Source organism: Nansenia antarctica (assembly GCF_963989245.1).
Source record: "Nansenia antarctica genome assembly, chromosome: 20".
Classification (NCBI taxonomy): domain Eukaryota; kingdom Metazoa; phylum Chordata; class Actinopteri; order Argentiniformes; family Microstomatidae; genus Nansenia; species Nansenia antarctica.
Window position 1 is genome coordinate 9,180,502 of NC_137693.1, and position 21,730 is coordinate 9,202,231.

Here is a 21,730-nt window from a genome sequence, read left to right on the forward strand (position 1 = left end):
AGTTCAGGTGAGAGAGAGAGACGTGGCCGCCGTCACGTACGCTACTCACACACTCACACACACACGCACACACACACACGCTGCCTGCCTGTTCACTCTCCCTCCGGGGAGGGAGAAGCCCTTGGCGTTTCACCCAGGAGAGGGAGAGGGGGGAGGGAGGGAGGGAGAGAGAGAGAGGGAGGAGAGAGGGAGGGAGAGAGAGGGAGGGAGAGAGAGGGAGGGGGAGAGATGGGAGAGGGAGGGAGGGAGGGAGGGAGGGGGAGAGAGAGGGAGGGGTGGAGAGGGGAGATGGGGGAGAGGAGGGGAGGGGGGAGAGAGAGAGAGCATGGTAGTCAATAACGATCACGTGCGTCTCCTGTCCTGTAACTGGCCTATCAGGAGGTGTTGGTGCTGTAGTTGATTAATCCATAAACACCTTTAGTTTAGGGTTAGGCTTCTGACCTTCCGAACAGTGGGCAGTGGCCACAGCTGTACACACACACACAAACACACACACACACAAACACACACACACACAGTGCTTGCTCAGACTGAGCCAAAGTAAGCTCATTAATAATCTGCAGAGTAAGCGGAGAGCACCTTGCCCTGCCTGCCTGCACACACACACACACACACACACACACACACACACACACACACCCATGACTGTTAGGCTACACCCTGGGAGTGGTGCATGCTGGGATGGACCCTGCTGGTGCTGTGTGTGTGTGTGTGTGTGTGTGTGTGTGTGTGTGTGTGTCTTTGTGTTGTGTGTGTGTGTGTGTGTGTGTGGGCAGGCGGGCGGGCACAGCGTGGAGTGTGTTTGTGTGGGCCGCGGCATAGTGTGTGTGTGCGTGTGTGTGTGTGTGTGTGTGTGCGTGTGTGTGTGTGTGTGTGTGTGTGTGTTTCTCTGCACCACTACCCGCACGCTCCTCCTCCTCCCATCTGAAGGCTTCCCATCGCTCGCTGCAGTCATATGCTCTGCTGGCACGTTTGCCACGGCAACCCGACTCCCGTCCGAGGAAACTCTATCCCCCTCAGGCTCCGTGTCCACGGCGACCAGAATAGTAAATAATAGGTCAGTGCCAGCGTCAGGAATGAAGATTGCACGAGGATAAACATATCTGTAATGTCCCACCCCCTGCCGCGCTGGATATCCCATATCCCCCCCCCCCCCCCCCCCCCCCACAGGATCTCTGTTCGGTGCTAGCCTGCTAGCCTGTTAGCCTGTTAGCCACTAACACCGACACGTTGAGGTCATGGAAACATAAGAGCTACATGGAAGGAACGCCGGGGGGGCGATGCGGTCTGACGCAGGCAGGGGGGGGGGGGGGGGGTGGGGGACACACGTAGGCATCGCGGGGCAGAACGGGGGGCAGAGCGGGGGGTATCCCTCGCAGGCTGCAGGTTTGTTTGTGCTCAGTGAAATGGGAGCCTTGGTGACCTGGGTGTCCTGGGTGACCTGGGTGTGAAGGACGGCAGCGACCCCCCCCCAACCCCCCCACCCCCCCCTCCCCCCCGCCGCAACCAAGCACGTGACACCTGCGTCAGTGAGATGGGAGTCCATGTTTTAGTCGATGTTACCTGCTACACACCAGCACACATGCGTGTGTCCGTGTGTGTGTGTGTGTGTGTGTGTGTGTGTGTGTGTGTGTGTGTGTATACCATAAAAAAAAAGTGTAAAGCATAAAACAACAACAAACATAGAATGTAGTCAATGTCAGAGTCTATTTTCTCTCTGATCCCTGCGTGTAAGCACCATGCAAAGAGCCGGTAATGATAGGGCTTCGATCCTTAAATACATGGAAGCTTCAAGACATATTTACTCAGCTCCGTACTATGGTAATGGAATAGAAACATTGACAATAGTAGTACAGTACATACACACGAGTAGTGGAGCCTGTGTGCGTGCGAGCGTAAAACAAACTAAATACAGTCCTTGTTTATATTCGGAGGCAGAGGACAAACCCGGGACAGTTACGTCCTCCCGACATAAAACAACAAAGTCCAACGGCGGGAATCGTCGATACACTTGGGAGTTCCTCCTCGCCCCGGAGCAGACTAACTAGGAGGGACGTTGACAGTGTTTTATTGACCGTTGACGGACAAGCGTGCCCCTGCATCCTGGTTCCACCGCCGACGTAAGGCCCCGTTCCAATACTTCAGAGACGACGTCCTTCCTTCCTCCTTTCCTTTTGAAGTCGTCACGGATGATCTAACACAGAGTGGACTGGGTTGTCTGACAGCACAGCGCTTTTCATCTGTATTGCTTTCACCCTTAACCTACTCAGGGCAGGAGGAGGAGGAACAGAGGGGGAGAGGAGGAACAGAGGGAGAGAGGAGGGAGAGGAGGAACAGAGGGAGAGGAGGAACAGAGGGAGAGGAGGAACAGAGGGAGAGGAGGAACAGAGGGAGAGGAGGGACAGAGGGAGAGGAGGAACAGAGGGAGAGGAGGAACAGAGGGAAAGGAGGAACAGAGGGAGAGGAGGAACAGAGGGAGAGGAGGAACAGAGGGAGAGGAGGAACAGAGGGAGAGGAGGAACAGAGGGGGAGAGGAGGAACAGAGGGGGAGAGGAGGAACAGAGGGAGAGGAAGAACAGAGGGAGAGGAGGGACAGAGGGAGAGGAGGAACAGAGAGGGAGAGGAGGAACAGTGGGAGAGGAGGAACAGAGGGAGAGGAGGAACAGAGGGAGAGAGGAGGAACAGAGGGGGAGAGGAGGAACAGAGGAACAGAGGGAAAGGAGGAACAGAGGGAAAGGAGGAAGGAAGCGTGTATTCCAAACAGCCCCCGCCCACCCCCGAAGCAAATTCCAAATGGATTGATGACTTTTTTTTTCCTCCACTCCTATATTTATCCCATGTCTATTTGAAAGATGCCACCCTTGTAATGTTATGTAGCGTATGAATGAGTCCCTGCCATAGAGAGGACATGGATACGGCCCTCTCTCCTGGCTTCACGTACCTTTCCACTGGTGCGTCACTGTTAAAGTTCAACCTGAACAGCTGAACGGCCGCGGTAGCCGGGCTGTGTAAGTTTAGATCCTAGCTAGCCGCGTCCCCTCCACTCCGCTGCCTCCTCCCGGCCGTGTCCCCCCCCCCCCCCCGGTCTAAACCTGGCCCAGGTGTCACGCCGGACCGTGGACGGCTGCTTTTAATAGGGTCCTTTACTACGTACTGAGACGGGGCGATACTAACTCAGGTTTAGTGTAGATTTTTTCTCAGAAAGGTGAGGTCATTAGATATTGGATATTGGATATTGCGGCAGGGTGAGGGTTTGTTGCTAGGCAATGACTGTTGACTCCCAGGTAGCGTGACCGAATTAGCAATGATCAGTTCGTTGATGCCCGTTTTCTTTAAGGGCATTAGCGGTTAGTTAGTGACCTGTTTTTAAGGCCATCAGTGGTTAGTTAGTGACATGTTGGCAGGCCGGCATTGTAAATAAGAATGTTGTTCTTAATTGTCTCGTCTGGTAAAATAAAGGTAAAATAAAAAAATTTAAAATGTTTTTAAGGGCATCAGCTATTAGTTAGTGACCTGTTTTTAAGGCCATCAGTGGTTAGTTAGTGACCTGTTTTTAAGGGCATCAGCGATTCGTTAGTGACCTGTTCTTTTAAGGGCATCAGCAGTCTGAAATAATAAATGTGTGTCAACAACTCTAATGTTGAAACAGGAAACACACACTTGGTTTTCACTCTGTCAGGAAACATGACCGCCGGTTTCAAGTAAAGTAGGTTAATAGACACGGATACGCGATACAACCCGTGCCTCGATCACCCGGTACGTCCCAAGACTGCTGCCAATTACTGCAGAAATGATTATCATTGCAGAGTCAGCGCTGGCCGTTTTTATTTTATTTTTATATATATATATATATATTTTTTTTTATAACCATTTAATTGGACTGTTCCCAGTCTGTTGGACCAAACAGTTTGACAGTGCTGTAAGGAAATAAACTACTATTCTCAACCAAGAGTTGTAGTTTCTGTCCCTATACCACCTGCTATCTCATGCTAACGAGCATGAGCTCATTGTTAGTTTCAAGTTTACTTGGTTTTAAAGTGCATTTTCACCGAGGTGTCAACCCACTGTATATCAAAACACATGAACAATGAACGGAGAAAAAAAAACTAAGAAAGGTGAGTAACTGTCGCCACCCCCCTCCTAAACAAGGGACAGGCTGGCAAGCAGGCAGGCAGGCAGGCAGACAGGCAGGCAGACAGGCAGGCAGGCAGGCAGGCAGACAGGCAGGCAGGCAGGCAGGCAGGCAAGCAGGCAAGCAGGCAGGCAGGCAGGCAGGCAGGCAAGCAGGCAGGCAGTTCCGCAGAAAGGCTTCGTTAGGCTTGTCTTGTTTTCCTCAGACAGTCAGCAGCAACACATCATCTCAGCTCCTGAACGCCCTCCTTCCACACATTCCTCCCCGTCCTCAGAGATTCCCCGGGCGTTGTGTAAAGCCCTGGCCCTCTGCCTGCCCCGCTGTGCCCCCCTCCCCCCCCCCCCGGGGCCCGGGAGGAATGTCCAGACGCTCTCCTCTGAGGGGTCTCCCTGTGCTATGTAGGCCTGGGGGCCTGAGGAGGACTGTGGACCGCTTGTTCCCTCCCAGACAATGACCGTGCTGTTTCTCTCTCTCTCTCTCTCTGTCCGTCCCTCTGTCTCTCTCTCTGTCTCTCCCTCTCTCTCTCTCCCTCTCTCTCTCTCTGTCTCTCCTCCAGGACCACCATAGTCAACCTCTACACCATGCCCCGTGTGGCCGAGCCCGTGTGGCTCACCATGATGTCGGGGGCTCCGGAGAAGAACCAGCTCTGTGGACAGTTCATGAGGGAGCTGGCCCTGCTGATGGAGCAGGCCTCCAAGAACCAGTTGAGTGACACTGCTTCTGTCTCTCTCTCTCTCTCTCTCTCTGTCTCTCTCTCTCTCTCTCTGTCTCTCTCTTTCTTTCCCTCTCTCTCTCTCTCTTTCCCTCTCTCTCTCTGTCTCTCTCTCTCTTTCCCTCTCTCTCTCTCTGTCTCACTCTTTCCCTCTCTCTCACTCTCTGTCTGTCTCTCCCTCTCTCTCTCCCCCTCCCTCCCTCTCTCGCTTTCTCTCTCCCCCACCTCTCTCTCTCTCTGTGTCAGCAGAGATTTCAAAGCATGATTCACGCTGACCGACATGACGCATGAATCATGAGACAAGAAGGCAGCAAAGAGGAGTGTGTGTCTGTGTGTGTGTGTGTGAGAGAGAGGGAAGCAGCACGCAGAGCCGTGGTGGAGGCTGAGAGAAGTGAATCAGGGCTAGTGAAAGTGTTGTTTGTGTGTGTGTCCCAAAGTAACCCATGGCAACCCAGTTGCAATTTCTGCTTGTCAAGGGAGAGGGGGCTCTGGACAGGGACGTTTACGTGTGTCTGTCTGTGTGTCTGTCCATCTCTCTGTCTGTCTCTCTATCTGTGTGTGTGTGTGTGTGTGTGCCCTGACCTGACCTTCCCTTCCTCTCTCTCTCCCCCCCTCTTCTCTCTCTCTCCCCCATCCTCTCTCTCTCCCCCATCCTCTCTCTCTCTCTCCCCCAGGTTCCTCCCTGCCCTCCTCACCGCCGTCCTGACCAACCACCTGGCGTGGGTTCCCACGGTGATGCCCAACGGCCAGCCGCCCATCAAGATCTTTCTGGAGAAACACTCCTCCCAGAGCGTCGACATGCTGGCCAAGACACACCCCTATAACCCCCTCTGGGCTCAGCTAGGTAAGGCACACACACACACACACACACACACACACACCCCTACAACCCCCTCTGGGCCCAGCTAGGTAAGGCACACACACACACACACACACCCCTACAACCCCCTCTGGGCCCAGCTAGGTAAGACACACACACCCCTACAATCCCCTCTGGGCCTAGCTAGGTAAGGCACACACACACACACACACACACACACCCCTACAACCCCCTCTGGGCCTAGCTAGGTAAGGCACACACACACACACACACACGCATGCACATGCATGCACGCATGCATACAGACACATACACACACACACACACACACACACACACACACACACACACCCCTACAACCCCCTCTGGGCCCAGCTAGGTAAGGCACACACACACACACACGCATGCACGCACGCATGCATACAGACACACATACATACAGACAGACAGACACACACACACACACACACACACACACACACACACACACACACACACACACACACAGACTCACACACCTTCTCTCTCTGGCCTCAGCTAGGTAAGAACACACACTCCTATAGCTAGAGCGAGAGAGAGACTGCAGGGAGTGAAAGTGTGCCACCTTAGATGTTGGAATGAGTCCACCTCACTGTGGAGGAGACAGATTGAGGCTTCTCAGGTGGGAGGGTGTTGTCTGAGTGTTGTCAGGTTGTAGGAAACGTCACTTCACTGGAGGATCACATAGCCTCACCAGAAGGGTCTCCTTACAGGTGGCGTGAAGATGCTCTTTTCCTACTTATTAATAACTCGCTAGGAATATCAGCCCCCGAAAATAGGAAGCGTCAGATGTCCAGCTACAGCATAATTATCTCTGGGGAACAGGTTCGGGGAGAAGTGGTTTACAGCTCCACCTAGTGGTCAAACGAAAGAAAAATAATAAAACACGTTAATTTCATGACAAACATTTCCAAACAAATCACGTCCAAATCACGTCCAGATCCACACAGCTCTTAAGCTGGATGGTGAAATCACAGAATTTCCACACATTCTACACATAGACACATACACGCTGCCTCAGGAAGGCCTTCAAGATCTCCAGAGACCCATCCCACCCTGGGAACGAACACTTTGTTCGGCTGCCCTCAGGCAGGCGGTTCAGGACCATGTCCACAAGGACAAATAGACTGAAGCTCAGATTCTACCCTAGGGCCATTCAGGCCCTGAACACAGCAAAGACCTAGGTTCTAGGCCCTGGACAATCTAGGCAGCTACTCGATTGTAATCAAGTGCAATACTGAAATACAACTGTGAAACATTTCAAACCTGCAAACTGTGACACTTTAAATGAATGTGCAATAATACTATGTGCAATATGACAACCCTCGTGTACATAAGGTTCAGAGATAGGAAATGTTAGGATATTTATAGCATAGCATAGAGTACAGCACAGTGTTTTATTTGTATAGTATAGTAGTATAGTATAGTGGATAGTGTATATAGCCTTTATTTATGTAAACCAGCTCTTTTCCCTTCTTGTTTTTAGTATATATATATATATATTTTCCTAGCAACAGGGGAGCCCCCCCTCCTAAATTTCGTTGTATGGTACCTGTACTGTATTAATGACAATAAAGACCATTCATTCATTCATTCATAAATATATTTTGTTGTATTCACACATGGTGGAATGAGTTTGCCACGGCTGTCACTACCCATCTTCCGTCGGAGACTGAAGACCCATCTCTTCAGGCTACACCTTAACTGCTCCTCCTGAGACATCTTACTACCCCCAGCACTGTGTCTCCTAAGACACCTGCTCCCCCCTATACTGTGTCTCCTAAGACACCTGCTTCCCCCTATACTGTGTCTCCTAAGACACCTGCTTCCCCCTATACTGTGTCTCCTAAGACACCTGCTCCCCCCTATACTGTGTCTCCTAAGACACCTGCTTCCCCCTATACTGTGTCTCCTAAGACACCTGCTTCCCCCTATACTGTGTCTCCTAAGACACCTGCTTCCCCCTATACTGTGTCTCCTAAGACACCTGCTCCCCCCTATACTGTGTCTCCTAAGACACCTGCTTCCCCCTATACTGTGTCTCCTAAGACACCTGCTTCCCCCTATACTGTGTCTCCTAAGACACCTGCTTCCCCCTATACTGTGTCTCCTAAGACACCTGCTTCCCCCTATACTGTGTCTCCTAAGACACCTGCTTCCCCCTATACTGTGTCTCCTAAGACTTCTACTGCTTCTACTTGTACTGTTTCCCCAAATGATTATTTTTTCTTCTATCACAACTGCCAATGGCCCCTGGCCTGAGCTAGACTACTCTTGAACTGATGATTCACTTACTTTGGCTTAGCCAAATGTATCGATTGCAAGTCGCTTTGGAAGAAGGCAGCTAAACTTCTGGCTAAATGCCCCAAAAATGTCAATGTCAATGTAAATGGTATTAACCCTTCACCCCTGCCTGGTCTCTCTTGTGTTTGGTCAGGTGACCTGTACGGGGCCATCGGCTCCCCGGTGCGTCTGTCCCGGACGGTGGTGGTGGGCCGGCGCCAGGAGCTGGTCCAGAGGCTCCTGTACGTCCTCACCTACTTCATCCGCTGCTCGGAGCTGCTGGAGACCCACATGCTGGACAGCGCCGAGGACGAGGCCATCGTGATGCCGGGCTCCCTCATCACCACCTCCCTGAGGCGCGGCGAGGTGGAGGAGTCCGACTACGTCCTGGTCACCGTGCACAAGCCCAGCGGGGACTACCTGAGCCAGGGTCACCCTGACTCCCCCGCCGCCACCCCCACCCAGCAGACCCCCCCTCCCACCCCCGAGACCCCAGAGGCTGTCCACGACAACGTCAACAACAACAGCATGAGTATTAGTAGTAGTAGTAGTAGTGGTACTGGTAACCCCCCTCCCTCAGACAACAGCCTGCAGAGCAGCACCCACACCCACATCCATACCCACACCCACACAGAGGCAGGTCCCCAGGAACGCAGCCCCGCGCCCCGGGTGGAGGAGGAGGCGGAGGAGGAGGAGGAGGGGGAGGATGGGGAGGATAGCGGCCAGAGTCAGGGGTCAGAGAGCAGTGTCCTCGAGATGGGCCGCAACCACAACCACAACCACAACCGCAGCACCGCGACGACCCCCGAACCCATCGTCACCCGCAAGGAGGACCCCCCCCCGAGCGAGACCTGCAGTCCTCCGCTGAAGGAGTCGGAGAGCCCCCCGCGCCTGGAGGCCAAGCTGGAGACGGTGGTGCGGGTGGGCTCGGCCTCCCCCAGGGAGCAGGCCTGTGTGCTGGGCACAGAGACCACGGAGCAGGGGCCCCGGGCGGAGCTGGAGCTGCTGCTGGAGGTCGGAGGAGCCAGAGCCAGCCTGGAGGAGGAGGAGGAGGAGGAGGAGGAGAAGGAGGTGGAAAAGGTGGAGGTGGAGGAGGAGAGGAAGGCCGAGACGTGTACGCAGCCCATCAAGGTGTTCCGTCCCTCGGGTACGCCGCTGGAGAAGAAACCCCCGGAGAAGAAACCCCCGGATAAGGGTGTCCCGGTGCCGTCGACGGTGTTCCTGTCAGGAGAGGAGGAGGAGCCAGCCACCAAGGTGACCTTCCTCATCGGAGACTCCATGTCCCCGGAGTCAGACACGGAGAGCAGGAGGAGGAAGGTGGAGGAGGTGATGAGGAAGCACAAGAAACACTTAAAGGACAAAGAGCAGCAGCAGCAGCTACTACAGCAGCAGCAGCATCACCATCAACTCCAACTGAAACAACAACAACAACAACAACAGCAGCAACCACCACAACCACCGCAACCGCAACCACAACAACAGCAGCAGCAGCAACAACAGCAGACAGGGAGCGGAGTTCAGACCAGCACCAGCACATCACTGGACCAAACCAAGACCAACGCCAACGCCACCAACAAGGAGGGGGGGCTGGGGGGGAAGGAGGGCACCCTCCTCCGCGTCTCCAGCAAGATGCCCCAGTGGAGCCCGGTCCACGAGGAGGAGAGCATGGACCAGTTCGACGAGTACTTCGACAACCCGGTGGAGACCCGGACGATCAACGACGAGGACGCGGCCAAGCGCCGGGAGCACGGCCACCCCCACGCAGACAGAACCCACAAAGAGCTGCTGGACCCCTCGGGAGGAGGTGGAGGAGGAGGAGGAGGAGGAGGAGAAGGAGGGCAGACCAGCAGGCAAGGGCAGGGGGGACGGGAAGTTGGGGTTGGTGGTGGGTCCGGGGGCGAGGACACAGCAGTGGGCGTGGGCGTCACGGCGGCCCCCCGCCCCAGGTGCAGGTGCGGCTCCAGAGACACCTCGGAGGCCGGCTGGTGCCGCCGCTGTTCTGCCGAGCAGGACAAGGGCATCGTCATATCGGTGACGGTCCCCCAGGGGGACATCGACCACCACCTCCACCACAGCAACAACCACAACCACAACAGCCACAACCACAAAGGGGACCAAAGGAAGGCGGGCGCTCCCCCGGCGGGGGACTGGGAGATCCCCCGCAACGAGAGCTCGGACAGCGCCCTGGGGGACAGCGAGAGCGAGGACGCGGGCCAGGACCTGAGCCGGCAGAGCGAGAGCGAGGCGTACTACCGGGACGAGGCGGACCACGAGCACGACGACTGGCAGGAGGAGGTGTCGGTGCCCTTCCCTGGGTGAGGACAGCACGCACACGCGCACGCACACACACACACACACACACATGTACACGTACGCACGCACGCACGCACACACACTCATGCTCACACACACACTCATGCTCTCACACACGCATGCACGCACACGCTCACTGACACTCAGGGTTTGATTCTCGCTGGGACCATACATACTGAAACATGCATGTATTCACTCAATGCAATGTAAGTCACTTTGGATAAAAGCTAAATGGCTAAAATATTTTTTAAATGTATTTTTGTATCCACAGGGAAAAGCTGGTGGAGAACTTCTCCAAACCCAGCATCGCCAACTTCGGCCGTTCGTTGTTCGGAGGGTACTGTCCCACCTACGTGCCGGACTTTGTCCTCCACGGCATGCCCAACGACGACTCACTACGCCAGGCCCTCGTGGCTGACCTGGCCCACGCTGTCCAGGTAGGAGACCCCCCCCTCACCCTCTCTCTACTGTCAACACACACATACACAAAGTCATTCTTTCTTCTTCTAGCATTGTGACTGCCAATGGCCCCTGGTCCTAGCATAGATTACCTTTTCTTATTATGACTGATGACGCCTGCTAAAATGTCTTGGATGTAAATGGATGTCCACAGACCACAGTCTTGCATACGTATGCTGTATTGATCTACATTGTAAATGCATGGAATGTAATTCCGTTCCATGTAGTTTTGCATAACAGCCCAATAGAGCTCTCAGGTCTTCTGACGCTGGCTTTCTCTGTGTTCCACATGTACAAAAGAAGAGATTTGATGAGGCTGCATTCTCATTTTATGCATCCAAATTGTGGAATGCACTGCCAGTTTACATTAGGGATGCAACCTCAGCAAATATATTCAAGTTTGAATATTGCCTTTAAATGGCAAAATTATTTAATTATGATTTATATAATGATTAAAGCACTTTGAGCTGCAATGTTTGCAGGAAAAGTGCTATACAAATAAAAGTCATTATTATTATTATTATTATTATTATTATTATTATTATTATTGTGATACACGTGTGGATGGGTTGCTTGTAAAGGCCTGGAATGAGGAATGGTATCAAACGCTGATACCATTTCTCATTCCGTTCCATCCGTTACAATGAGCCCCGTCCTCTGATTTCTACCTCCCCCAGCCTCCCCTGGCTTGTGTGGATGTTGAAGCTCAGCATAGATGGGTGTACGACTGAATCACGAGGCAGAAAGAGACTCTTCTCTCTATTTGCATTTCCCAGAATCAAATTGTGTATGTGTGCGTGTGCACGTGTGTGCGTGTGCTGGGTTAAATTAAAGCAAAAAGACATACTGGTCTCCGCTGGACCAAGTCATCATCATCATCATCATCATCATCATCATCATCATCATCATCATCATCATCATCTTCATCTTCTTCTGGTTCTACAGCACCCAGTCCTGGACGAGCCCATAGCCGAGGCGGTGTGCATCGTGGCGGACACGGACAAGTGGACCGTGCAGGTGGCCAGCAGCCAGCGGCGGCCCGCGGACAACAAGCTGGGGAAGGAGGTGCTGGTGTCCAGCCTGGTGTCCAGCCTGCTGCAGTCCACACACCAGCTCTACAAGCTCAACCTCTCTCCCAACTTTGTACGTTCCCACACACGCCACAGACCCCATACACACCGTAGACTCCACGCCACAGACTCCATACACACCATAGACTCCATACACACCACAGACTCCATACACACCATAGACTCCATACACTCCATACACACCATAGACTCCATACACACCATAGACTCCATAGACATCCAACCAGATCAAATAAGTAACACACAAATATCTGTCTGATGAAGAACTAACATCCCTCTAACGTCCCTCTCTCTCTCTCTCTCTCTCTCTCTGTGTGTGTGTATAATGCACATGTGTACAGTGTATAATGCACCTTGAGGACCGTCTCCAGGAGATCTACTTCAAGAGCCGGATGCTGGCAGAGTACCTGAAGGGCCAGACCAGGGTGCACGTCAAGGAGCTGGGCATGGTCCAAGGGTGAGGCTCTCATTTTACATTTAGTTAAAACATTTAAAAAAAAATAATATATATTTAATAATATGTTTTATATTATTATATTTTATTATAGAATATAATCTGAGAACTTGAAGCTGAATTAACTGAAGGGGTGTATGAGAACACCCATCATGAGACTCTCTGCTAGGTATAAATACAGTAGATATGTATCTCTAAGTAATATGTAGTACTGAATGCAGGGTTCCCATGGGTCCTTGAAATCCTTGAAGTTTTTGAATTTGAGAAAAAGAAATCAAGGTCTTAAAAGTTTTTGAAAATAGACATGGGTCATTGAAAGTGCTTGAATTCCCCTCTCTCTCTTTCTCTAAAAAGAATGTTTTACATAGCTCGTAAACTAGTTCTGTCTCAAACTATGCCATGTTGGGTCCTTGAATTTGAGGGAATTGAGTCTTGAAAGTCCTTGGCTTTGATGTTTCAGAAGGTATGGGAAACCCTGTGAATGTGTTCTTAGCTTTACTCTTTTCTGTCATTCCAGCATCGAGTCCAGCGACCTCCCACTGTTGGCAGCGGTGGCGAGCACTCACTCTCCGTACGTAGCCCAGATCCTGCTATAGACTGCAGCAAGGTGGGGAGGGGGGGGGGGTGACTCCTGCCAATCAACAGGAAACTGTGCTCCACTCTGGCCCCAACATGGCCGCCTGAGCATGGCTCGAACACTGCTGAGGGCCTGAAACTGTGCTCCACTCTGTGCTCCCCGTCATGGCTGTCTGACCCCTGACTCCGTTCACAGGGCCGACAGCCTCCTGCTGTCTGCTGGCCTCAGAGAGAGTCCTGCCGGGGCGTCGCACGGCCTCTTGGACAGAGTCTCTTGGATCAGAAACCACGGCGAGAGAGAGAGAGAGAGTGCTGCCACTAGGCAGTCATGCTGTCACTCCGCCACTAGGGGGCAGGCTAGCACACCGTCTCCCACAGTGAACGGTGAAGCTCTGCTGGAAAACTACAGGCGTGCAGCTGGGCTAGTGCCTCCCAGGAACGTTCTCACGGTTGGAATGTTTCTCTGCATCCAGACTGTTTTAAACTGTTGTTATAGGACGAGAAAGCCAAAGACTTTTCTGTTGAGTCTGAATAATCAAGACATCAATACTTTTTTTTTCTATTTTTTTCAATTTCTTCTTTCTTTTTTTATCTACTTCTGTACAATCTTTAACCCGTGCATAGGAAGCAAAGAACTCCCTGCAAAAGGAATGGTCATGATACGTTTTTTTTTTGTTTTTTTACTTTTACGTCTAGTAAATATCATTGAGAATTTTATCAAACTTACTTATGCCAATTGTGTTTCTGTGTTCTTCTTCATGTATTTGTTTACAAAGTGTACCTTGCCCTAAAATGTCTCAATGATACATAATCCAATGGAGTATGAAATTAATGAACTCCATGTTTTCACAAATCATGGCCTAGAGAAGTTATATTTAGATCATATCTGGGTAGTCCATACGCAGTGATTTTTAAAAATCTTAACTGATGTTTTGAAAATACTAAAGGTAGCTTTGACATTCTTTTATCACAGGTACAACTCTACCTCAGATCTTTTTGTGGGTAATGGATACTGCTTTTTATAGCTGCCTGGTAGAGATGCCTGAGGGAATTGTTTTTATGTTATTTTAATCAGAGGAATGTTCAAAAATAAACTGTGCAAACGCAATGCTGTGCTCTATTGAAAAAGGGATGCTACGTAATTTGATTCCTGGAGATGGAACGCTCATGTATTTCTCTTGGGAATACAATTAGAGTTCATTTCTACTGCGATCTAACAAAACAAATAAAAAATGATCTATATTTTTAAACTGAAATGCTGAAATATTTTCACAGTTATACACTTTTTTAGCTTTGCCACCTTCATACAATGTTTACGGCTGTAACACATGCTTCAAAGGGAGAGTTTAGGGAATATCTGTTAGCAATATGTGTATGAGTAAATTGTACTATTTTCCGATTGTTTAATTTTGGTTGACTTACAGGAAACAGTGTGGATTTTACAGAAGTAAGATGTAACACCACACATGTAAACCACCAATGTTTCTCTTTTTTTGTTTTGTTTTCTATCCACATGTTTTTATTTTTTATCAACTATAACATGAATGTGTTGTATTTGATTTTGAACCCATTTGTCTCGAGACGATGAATTATCGCCATGCAATAGAGTCTTAATGGACATGAGGCATGAATACATCAGCTCTTGGAGAATTTATTTTGCTGGTTAAAATGATTTTGACATGTTTATGTAAAATGCTTAGTCACTGCAGGATACCATGTGCTACTCATTTGCATTTTATAAAACCCCTGATTATTTCTGTAAGGTATGAATTGATATCGACTTTTCTCTTTATACATGAATATATGAATAAATTATTTAGTATGGTGTGTAACGATTCATGTAAATTGTACATATTCTCAGTTTATTTCCATTTATTTGTACATAATGATGTCTTTCAATATGAATAGTTTCTCCTTGAATTATCCTTTCCCAATTTTATGGGAATGTTGTGCAATAAAGATGCCAATGTTTAAAGATTCGAGTGTCTCATTGTGAATACTTTCAGACTCAAAACATGTACAGGAATTAGGAATTGGACATCACTCGATAAGAAAACAGTTTTGTTTCACTTCGTATGTATTTAGAATGAATGGACTGGTGTAGTATGGACTATGGCTACACAAACACATGCAAACACTGTATCATAATCCTATCAGGGGGTTGTGATTCTACCCGCGGGCCAGACCGGGTTGCAAAACGAGCGCACTTTGCCTTGCGAGTTATGCAATGGAGGAGTGACTTACTTTATTGAATGCAAATCAAAAAGCAACACAACAAAAAATATGGGTCAGTTGCTTTCATAACAAATATGAATGTTACAGATTACGGCAGTTGTTATAGAGGTGAAGACAGACAGCGTGTGCAGAAGATAAAACATCGCATTATTACACCATTAGTATGAACGCTTTTGACGGGGCCGGGGTATTCCATCAACGTCGCTAAAAGAAAATCCTGGCTTATTTTTGATAACTTCTCGCGAGCCTTATCAGAATATGCCTGGATATTTTTAGGAACTCTCGCGAGACTTGTCAGACTAAACCTGGATTTTCTTTTAGCGATGTTGATGGAATACCCCCCAGGGCTTGTCAGTCCATGTTATCGTCTCTTTTTTCTCTTTCTTTTTTTGAAACTGGGAGGAGTAAGTAAAGAGTAAACTGAGGGAAAGTTAGCTTAGCCTGTTGCTGCTGCTCCCCGGAACAAGCTGGATATAATCGGGCATAGAACATTTGCAAACTTGCAATGAATATAGGATAGCTGACACCAAAGGGATTGTTTTGCGCGAATAGTGAACGTTAGTTAATTATTTTAGGGGTTAGGGGTTAGACAGTCTCTCTCCTGTGTCTCTGTGCTGAGAGCTGTCAGATCAGAGAGGAGGGAGAGGAGGCAGAGGGACAGACAGACAGACAGGCAGGCAGACAGGACAGACAGACAGGACAGACAGACAGACAGACAGGCAGACAGACAGACAGACAGGCAGACAGACAGGAGAGGAGGCAGAGGGACAGACAGACAGACAGGAGAGGAGGCAGAGGGACAGACAGACAGACAGACAGACACACCAGGCAACTTTCACCAGGAGGACTTCTCTCATTAGCTGCCAAAGATGCACGCGGTTCTCTACGACAATTCTCCTTGAGAACTTTCTGCCGTTTGTAGGTTTAGCTATGCACTCCTGCTCTCCCGTGTTTAACCAGCTGTAAGTTGTGGAGCTTAAATGCTTTAAATGTTAGTTTTGCGACATGCATTTTGAGGACATGAGCACCGGGACCCGCTGGGAGGAGAAGAAGTCAGGCTGAGATCACCACAGCATTGATTTATCGGTTATGAAGTTCTGACAATGGCTGGATCGATGGAAACCTCTTTCAAACACGCTCTGAGGAAAGCCCCGTGTCTACGGACTGCAGAGGTAAGCAAAGCAAGGCGATAGCCCGGGTGAGCTAATGTTAGCTTCACATCACTGACCCACATCTTTTAGCCTGTAACCTTTTCCCTCTAACTAGGCAATTCGCTTAGATGGGTTTGTGTAAAGTCAAGAGTATGACTTGACTATAACCCCATATGCTTTATTGATGTGCAAGTGTGTGTGCGACATTCTTTGGCGAAAGTTATTGCATTGCTTTATAGATCCATAATGAACCGTAATGAAACGGAAAGTCCAAGACAGAGAGAGTCAATCATGGTGCGATGACGTCACCCACGACAGGACAGAGTGTTGGCTTGTGGACTTTTGATTATTGAATTTATGTTTTTGAAGCCAGATGTTCATTCATTCTGCCTGTTCCTGTCATGTATGCTGGAACTTGATAAACATATTGAGAACAGATGTGTTTATCTCTAGTAACTGGTGATATGATACACAGCTTTACCTGCCCTGCAGCTTTAATAAGATAAGAGCATATCTAATCACACTTCCATATTTTAGACAGAGGACATGTCTTCCAAAAGCTGCTAATCTTTTTTTTTTTCTCCCCTTGCAGGATTATTCAGTCTTTTTGCCATTTGATATCGCCTACTAGTTAGAACCCAGATACTCTGATCCTGAGATCTGTAGCCTATTCAACATGTATAAATGTCAATGTCTGTTCACCCTCTGGCACATTTGACAGGCCAGTTCCAACTCAACACTTTTTGGCATTTTGGTTCCATCCCTAATTTCGCAAGAATCACTCTGGCGCCACTTTTGAACAGGCTGCTGCTTCTCTCTGTTTTTTTTTTTTTTTTTAAACATTCTCCTGCAGGCAAAAAAAAAAGGTTGGCAGATTGGCGGTTCGAGCCCCGGCTGGCCACATGTCGATGTGTCCTTGGGCAAGACACTTACGACAAATATTGTTCTGCCATCCGTAGGACGACCAGACAACACCGTTTAGAGTAGGAGTCTAATGTCTGTAAAAGTGAAATCTTTTAGGCACTGGGGGGCTGCCATGCTTAGATTCAGCTCTTCACCAAAGCTGCAAACTCACAGCTGTGTGGTGTTGCTATTGCTGTTGCTGTGCTTTCTCCCCAGAAATAGCTATCTATATTCAGCTGCTAACATTTTCAAGTGTAAGCACTTTCCCAACGGCACAATAGGGTTAAACGCTACCTACAGTCCAACTCCAAAAAGCCTCTGTTTGGGCTATGATCCTCTGTTTGTTTGAACTCCGTGAATAGAAAGCCCTGCTTTACACCTTTTGCGAGAGGACCCTTTTACTAAGCCAACAAACCAGCTATAGGTTAACAACCATGATCATGTGTCCTCCTCCTCAAACATAAACAAACAGTGTTCAGTGCCAAACTCTGATTTGGATAAAGTAACAGTTGACATATCCACACTACTAGCCTATCCCTGAGAATGCATGGCCTACCCTACACACTGCTTCATTCTATGTGGCGTGATAGTGTGAGTATGTATGCTAGTGTGTGAGTGTTTGAATAGAGTCGTTTGGGAGTCTTTGGTGCTTTTTCTGTTGGTCACCTTGGACATGGGGGCTGCCTGTGTTTCTCTCAGGCTGTCAGGCTGGAGGAGTTATGAGTGAGTCTCTCTGCTGCAGGCAGGCTGGTGGCCAAGGCCCCCTGAGTGGACAGTTCACAGCCATCCTCTAGGCCAGTACAGATGCCAACCCCTCCTGGTTCACTACTATGCTGCTGAGCAGGCCGGGAAGGGTTTGATTATTCCATTCATCTATTAGTCAATAAACTGGCATCCAAAACAGCAGTCATTATATAAAATAAAAAAAAACATTAAATAAATAAATAAATAAATAACAACTACAAGCCAAATTCTAGTTGAAATGATGCACCACCACGCTGTAAGTTCAATGGATCGACCCCTGCCCTGGCAACCATCAATTCATCGCTTGGCAACCCGTCCCTGCTGCCGAGCACAGATTAGATGTTCACGGGAATCTTATCGTCTTCCCAGAACCCTGTCAACAGCATGGCAGGCCCAGGTGATGGCACCCAGTCAGAACACTGATTTATACACATACCAGTGTGGTGGGCTGGACACTCTGTTCTCCTTGGGAACACATCATAAATCTAAGGCCCTTTTAACTTTTTTTTTTTTTTTTTTGCTTGACATTGTGCTGGCTTGGATATTTTAATTTCACATTTTCCTTTCGAGCATTGTTTCAGCAACTACTGTACTGTACTGGTGGTGGAGGAGTAGCTGGGCCAGACCAGCCCAGCTTGGCTCAGCTTGGCTTGGATTGGATCTGTAAGTGTGAAAAGGATATTGGTGTACCACCACCACGCTGGCTACTAGTGCTGCTGAGGAAACCGACCCAGATGTTATATAAGGAACTACAACGTACGAAGAAGTCACATGTCGGTGGAATGTCTCTTTGACAGTACTCAGTAGTTAGGAATGTATCATTTCTGGACAATGACCCCCGAGGCCTCTCATTTGAGATGTGAAAATTGTTGCCTTTGGTTAGAGGCGTTTGCTCTCCTCGTGTATTGACTGGTTGAGGTGGGACATGGAGGTCACAGCTGGATGGGAGAATGACAGTAAACAAGGTGTGGGTTTTTTGAACATGTACAGTGAATTGTACTAGGCTTAGATATACTGTTGTCTTGTGGTTCATTGGTATAGAGACAGTAGGGATTGACAGGAAGGAGGAGGGGTGAGAGAGGAGGGATGACATGCAGCATGCCTTGAGTCTCGGAATCGAACCATGAACCTTGTGATGATGATATGGTATGTGCATTATTGTGCTCCGCCTAAGGCTGCCACGATTAGTCGACTAGTCACGACGACGTCGACTACCAAAATCGTCGCCGACATATTTGGTAATCGCCGTAGTCGCATGTTTTTTTTTGCTGAAATAAGCGTTTTTGTTTTTTTTGTTTTTTTTTGCCTAGCACCAGGGGAGCCCCCCCTCCCAAATTTCGTTGTTTGGTACCTGTACTATATCAATGACAATAAAGACCATTCATTTCATTCGATAAGCATTCGTTTTTCTTCCCTGAAGCTGCCACTGTCTAGCGTCTCCCAGTGTCTTTGATGTACATGCGCAGTGTCGGTCATCCGGGGCACACGTGACTTCCCCGGAAAAACAAACAGAGAAATGTCTTCCTGTCCTCGTACCTCTAAAGTGTGGGAGCATTTCAACCACAACGTTGAAAAAAAGAATGTAAAATGTAAAATGTGCAAAGCTGAACTCGCTTATCATGGCAGCACGTCTATGATGCGCGAGCATCTAAAAAGGAAGCACGTTGTGGCAGATGACGAGGAAGACGATGGCTCGTCTCGGTAAGCTAGTTAGCTTGTTATTGGCTAACGATATCGTTACGTTAAAAGCCTTCTTACATTATTTTACGTTGTCATCAAAGCGATACTTATCAAATAGCTAAAAATGTTGTCTTAACGTTACAGTGCTAAGAAGGCGCATTCTACTATGAGATGAGTGAAGCAAAGCAAAACTTTTGTACTCTGTACAAGTATTTACTTTTGTTTTTGTATTCTTTTGGTTGCCTAGTGCCTAGCCTACCTCATTTTACTCAGCAGTTTGCACCCTCTACTACTCTTTACATTACATTACATGCAAGTGATGCCAGAAATAAATCTGCAAAGTTCATTAAAATATCTATTTTTGAGTGAACAATCATTTTAATTGTCTTTATTTTTAGTTAGCACATGCCTACAACAACAACTAACAACTTCAAGCTAAATTTAGAAGCTGATTTAGAAGATGATAGCTAAATAAGAGCGATTGAGTAATTGTGCGATAAGCTGTAATTTATGATCCGATTAGTCGACTAATCGTTAGAATAATCGGTGACTAGTCGACTATGAAAATAATCGTTTGTGGCAGCCCTAGCTCCGCCACTATGTGCATCAGATATACATTTGTTACAATAACACTGTAGGACAGTAGCTGGAGCTTCTAGATGTGGTCTCTTCTCATACTGTATGTGTACGTTTCTATAGTGTTTTTGTATAGGCCTACATCTTTTTAGGCGTAGGTGAAATATGTAGATATAGCTTACGTTTTATCAGATAGCATTGCCTGCCTCATTTCTCATCTCTTTTTAATTGATTTCTCTCTAGTGTTTGTTTACACCATGGTGAACACTACATTGACATCAACGTCGCTAAAGGAAAATCCAGGCTTATCTTTTTATTTTATATAACTCGTGCGAGATTTATCAAAATAAACCTGCGTTTTTTTGATACCTCTCGCGAGACTTATCAGACTTAAGCCTGGATTGTCCTTTAGTGAAGTTGATGGAATACCCCCCAGGCCCTCACACAGTACACAGTTAGTGATGCACCGATGCCTGATGACCACCATCACTACCAGTAGGCACGTCGACTTAATTACCGCATGACAATGGTCATTATCCTGTTTGTTTTCTCTGATATCATTGATATTCAAAATGCCTCTTATTCCATCAACACACCCACTCAGGAGAACCAGTTCTGCAGTGCTCTCTGCAGGGGGGGGGTAGTGATAATATCTGGTATTGAGAAAGTCTGCCTAGTCTAGCTCTCTTTAGAAACATATAGGTCACTCACCAAGCTAGAGAGAATCTTCAGTTTAAAGATTCTCTCTAGGGAAAATGAAAGGTGTAATTTGGCCCCGATTTTCGTAAGCGTCTCCAATATGTCTAGACGGTATCCTAATCCTACAGCTAAGGACTGATTGTTATTATTATTATTATTATTATTATTATTATTGTTATTGTTATTATTTGGCCTAGGCTAGAGCCGCGTGCATACAGTAGACAGACCTCAGAATGAAACGGGGACAAACCACGCTTCAGTTTCCGCTGTCGAAGGTACTGTAGGCTAAATCGGGTCAGAAACCCTGCGGTGAAGCTTCTGTGACAGAGAGCCTTTGAAAGGCTAGCACCTCGCCCCAGAGAGAGAGAGAGAGAGAGAGAGAGAGAGAGAGAGAGGGAGAGAGAGAGGGAGAGAGAGAGGTAGAGAGGTAGAGAGAGAGAGGTAGTGAGTGGTAGAGGCAGAGAGAGAGAGAGAGAGAGAAGGAGGGAAAATTGTAGAGAGAGATGAATAAACCCGATGTGCGGAATGTTCCGGTGCAGGTCAGCCTGCTGCTGGTGGTTGAACAGAGGAGGAGAGTCAACACGGCCTTGTGCTGACCTGGGACCTGAAAGCCCCTCGTTGTCCTGCTAATAAAACCCCCCAAGGGCCACATCATCAAGCCAAAACAAGTTAGAGGGCCCGTTGAGAAGGGGAGAACGAGTGTGAAATTGACACGAGTGATTGAGTGAAGTCATTGTGCGTGCGTCCGTGTGTGCGTGCGTCCGTGTGTGCCCGTGTGTGTGTGGTACCATAGAGGTTTCTGATGAACTTCTGCCAGACCAGCAGCTGTCTCTCATGGGCCGTTTCCCAGATACAGACGAAGG

At 48.6% G+C, this 21,730-nt stretch overlaps 1 protein-coding gene across 1 annotated transcript in view; it reads left to right on the forward strand.

Annotated features, from left to right (window-relative positions):
- fnip1 (folliculin interacting protein 1) overlaps positions 1-12,899 on the forward strand; it is a gene marked incomplete at both ends in the record, with an annotated part of 44,426 nt that extends 31,527 nt beyond the window's left edge. The window contains 10 exons of the mRNA XM_080549417.1: positions 4,689-4,835; positions 5,519-5,688; positions 8,141-8,518; positions 8,627-9,000; positions 9,151-9,380; positions 9,519-10,301; positions 10,571-10,736; positions 11,704-11,901; positions 12,191-12,306; positions 12,821-12,899. Coding sequence (XP_080405543.1) covers positions 4,689-4,835; positions 5,519-5,688; positions 8,141-8,518; positions 8,627-9,000; positions 9,151-9,380; positions 9,519-10,301; positions 10,571-10,736; positions 11,704-11,901; positions 12,191-12,306; positions 12,821-12,899 — 2,641 coding nt within the window. The remainder of the gene's footprint in view (positions 1-4,688; positions 4,836-5,518; positions 5,689-8,140; positions 8,519-8,626; positions 9,001-9,150; positions 9,381-9,518; positions 10,302-10,570; positions 10,737-11,703; positions 11,902-12,190; positions 12,307-12,820) is intronic.
- Positions 12,900-21,730: the final 8,831 nt, after the last annotated feature.